Source organism: Sinocyclocheilus anshuiensis, unplaced genomic scaffold, assembly GCF_001515605.1.
Source record: "Sinocyclocheilus anshuiensis isolate Anshui unplaced genomic scaffold, SAMN03320099.WGS_v1.1 scaffold1303, whole genome shotgun sequence".
Taxonomy (NCBI): domain Eukaryota; kingdom Metazoa; phylum Chordata; class Actinopteri; order Cypriniformes; family Cyprinidae; genus Sinocyclocheilus; species Sinocyclocheilus anshuiensis.
Genome location: NW_015537954.1, coordinates 980,310 through 983,803, shown reverse-complemented (window position 1 = coordinate 983,803; position 3,494 = coordinate 980,310). Strand labels below are relative to the sequence as shown.

At 31.9% G+C, this 3,494-nt stretch overlaps 1 protein-coding gene across 1 annotated transcript in view; it reads right to left on the bottom strand.

The window, feature by feature from the left end:
* LOC107665197 (TM2 domain-containing protein 3) overlaps window positions 1–2,741 on the bottom strand; it is an 18,850-nt gene extending 16,109 nt beyond the window's left edge. The window contains exon 1 of the mRNA XM_016455983.1: window positions 2,589–2,741. Coding sequence (XP_016311469.1) covers window positions 2,589–2,697 — 109 coding nt within the window. The 5' untranslated portion in view covers window positions 2,698–2,741. The remainder of the gene's footprint in view (window positions 1–2,588) is intronic.
* Between the last annotated feature and the right edge of the window lie 753 nt (window positions 2,742–3,494).

Here is a 3,494-nt window from a genome sequence, read left to right as displayed (position 1 = left end):
TTTATCACTGCTTAGAATGCTATGAAATATGTTGCGTGCCTTATTCTGTGTAAGAAGCCACATCATCTCACAGAAGGATTTATTACAACACTCGACTGACGTTATGAAGTGAGTTTGGAGTAAAAACATGTTATTAAATGTGGTATTTTCACAGAAGGAGCAGCATTTACTACACAGAGCCGTAGTTCACGGAGAAGCTACGCAAACAGCTTTCATTATCGATTTCATAATCGAGCGATTATAACATCTGCAATTTTTTTTTTTGCGTAGCTTGGCAGTGAACTACGGCTCTGTGTAGTAAATGCTGCTCCTTCTGAAAGCAGGTGCTGAAGATTTACTACTAATCACAGAACCGACAGAACCAGAATCACATTCAATTAATCGTGCAGCCCTACAATACAGAGTTTCTTCCTCAGTATTTTTGTTTTGTTTTCCAGCACAAATATTTCAAACACCCACACACACACACACACACACACACACACACACACCACACACACACACACACACACACACACACATCATCTGACTGTATAAGTGATCAGCTAAAGACAAAACAAGTTTCTCCTCATTCAATATGTAATCCAGCATAACTCAATATAATTAAAGCAAAGGTGTGATTCAATATAAGTCCATATAATTGTAATTCAATATAATAATAATAATAATTATTATTATTAAATACTAATTTATATGTTACAGTACAATAGCATTATTGCAATAGTGCTATATTTATTGATTTGTTTAATTTGTCAATTTAAATAACAATGAAACCAAATATTTTGAATAATAATAATACTTTTGAATAATAATTATAATCATTATTCTTATCAAATATTCATTTTTATTTTACAGTACAATGGCATTTTGCAATCGTAATATATATATATATATATATATTTGTTTAATTTTTTTAATAACATTTTTTTGAATAATAATAATAATTAGTTATTATTAAATACTTATTTTTATTTTACAGTACAATGGTATTATTACAACAACAACAACAGTAATATATTACTGTGAGTTGTTTGTTTATTTTTTTATAATTTAAAGTGAACTACGGCTCTGTGTAGTAAATGCTGCTCCTTCTGAAAGCAGGTGCTGAAGATTTACTACTAATCACAGAACCGACAGAACCAGAATCACATTCAATTAATCGTGCAGCCCTACAATACAGTTTCTTCCTCAGTATTTTTGTTTTGTTTTCCAGCACAAATATTTCAACATCCTTAAATCAGGACACATTTACTGGGGATGCAAAATTAACACATGAAGACTTGTTTTCTGAGCAATTGAACAGAGTTTATCTTAAATAAAAATAAATAAAATAAACGGAAAAATATGAAATCTTGTTTTCTGAGAAATTTTTCAAAATAAAGTGAATTTAGGATAAAAATGAAAACAATTAAAAAATTTGAAAGAAAAACAGGGTTTCTCATCTTATATCTACAGTGCCTTGCGAATGTATTCATACCCCTTCATTTTTTTCACATTTTGTTTTGTTCCTGCCTTATATGTTAAACTGCTTTAAATTAGTTTTTTCCCACAAAAATCTACACTCCATACACCATAATTGTCAAGCAAAAAACAGGTTTTTAACATTGCAAATTTATTAAAAAGGACCCTCAGACTCTGAGATACATGATTATCTTGTCTAATGAACCTCAATTCTAAGCATCATGTTTGAAGGAAAGCAGCTCCGCTCATCACCTGCAGAGTAGCATCCCAAAAGTAAAGTGTGCTGGTAGCAGCCTCATGCTGTGGCTGTTTTTCAGCGTCAGGGACTGAGGGACTCGTCAGAGCATAGCATTATTGCAATAGTGCTATATTTATTGATTTGTTTAATTTGTCAATTTAAATAACAATGAAACCAAATATTTTGAATAATAATAATACTTTTGAATAATAATTATAATCATTATTCTTATCAAATATTCATTTTTATTTTACAGTACAATGGCATTTTGCAATCGTAATATATATATATATATATATATTTGTTTAATTTTTTTAATAACATTTTTTTGAATAATAATAATAATTAGTTATTATTAAATACTTATTTTTATTTTACAGTACAATGGTATTATTACAACAACAACAACAGTAATATATTACTGTGAGTTGTTTGTTTATTTTTTTATAATTTAAATCATATTACATTTTTAAATTTTGAATAATTATTTACTTATTATTGTGTAGTCACACTGAATGGGGAAAACATTTTCCTTTTTTTGATTATTGTTCCTAGCAGATCACATGATTTATAAACGATATTATCCATGCTTGAAATACAGGTATTTTAAAGATAGATACTGATAGAGCTGTAAACAACAGACGGTCTGACAATACAATACTGTAGTTTTACCATGCCACTACAGTGCTACTATGATACTTCGCATATATATCGTGTAAATATCACGGTATATTGTGGTAATTGCGGTTCCCATCCGCATATATCCTAGTATTTACACGGTAAGCATGTAACTCAAATAAAACCGTGATAATATTAATTCACTGTAAAAAAACAAAACACGGTACTTCCACGGTAACAGAGTCCAGATAACGATGACATTAGCTCTTACCGATCACACATTTGGAGTAAATGTCCAGCAGCAGCAGAAACAGCATCAAATACGAGCTCATTGTGTTCCATTCGCGTTCAAAAACCCATTTCAAGCCGTTCGCTAGCATCCGAATGGACTATCCATGGACTCAACTTCCGGCTTCCGCTTACGTAAAAGTCCCAACGGCTGAAAATTCAAAATAAAAGTGCTTCGCTTTAACGAGAGAAAAACCATTATGCCCAAACTTTCTTTGAATTCTTGATAAAAATGTAACAATAAACATATGAAGCAATTGCTACACACATGCTGTAGATATAAACAATGTTTTAGGCAGTGTTCACCGGGAAAAAACAGGGTTACTACCTGAAAAACATTGCACTTCTAACAGAAAGTACATTTTAAGTTACTGGATAATATCTATCCAACTACCTCTAAAATTCATGTGAATTTTGTAAAACTGAGAAAGAAACAGAGCTTCATTCAGTTTGTCAGATACATCCCCTTTGTTTAGAATTTAAGTTATTTTTCTACTTTTGTAAAAAAAAATAAAAATTATATGACCCCTTTAATGAAAACCCAGTCCAGAGCATTCAGAACCTCAGACTGGGCAGAAGGTTCACCTTCCAACAGAACAATGACCCTAAGCACACAGCAAGAGTGGCTTATAGACAACTGTGTGAATGTCCTTGAGTGGCCCAGCCAGAGCCTGGGATTGAACCCAATCAAATATTTCTGGAGAAACCTGAAAATGTGCATCTGCTCCCATCCAACCTGACAGAGCTTGAGAGGTGAAGAGGCGAGGAGAAGAATGACAGATGATTGCCAAATGCTGATGAGCAAAGCTTGTCCAATCAAACAAAAAAAGACTTGAGGCTGTAAAGGTGCTTCAGCTAAATATTTAGTTAAGGGTATGAATACTTATGC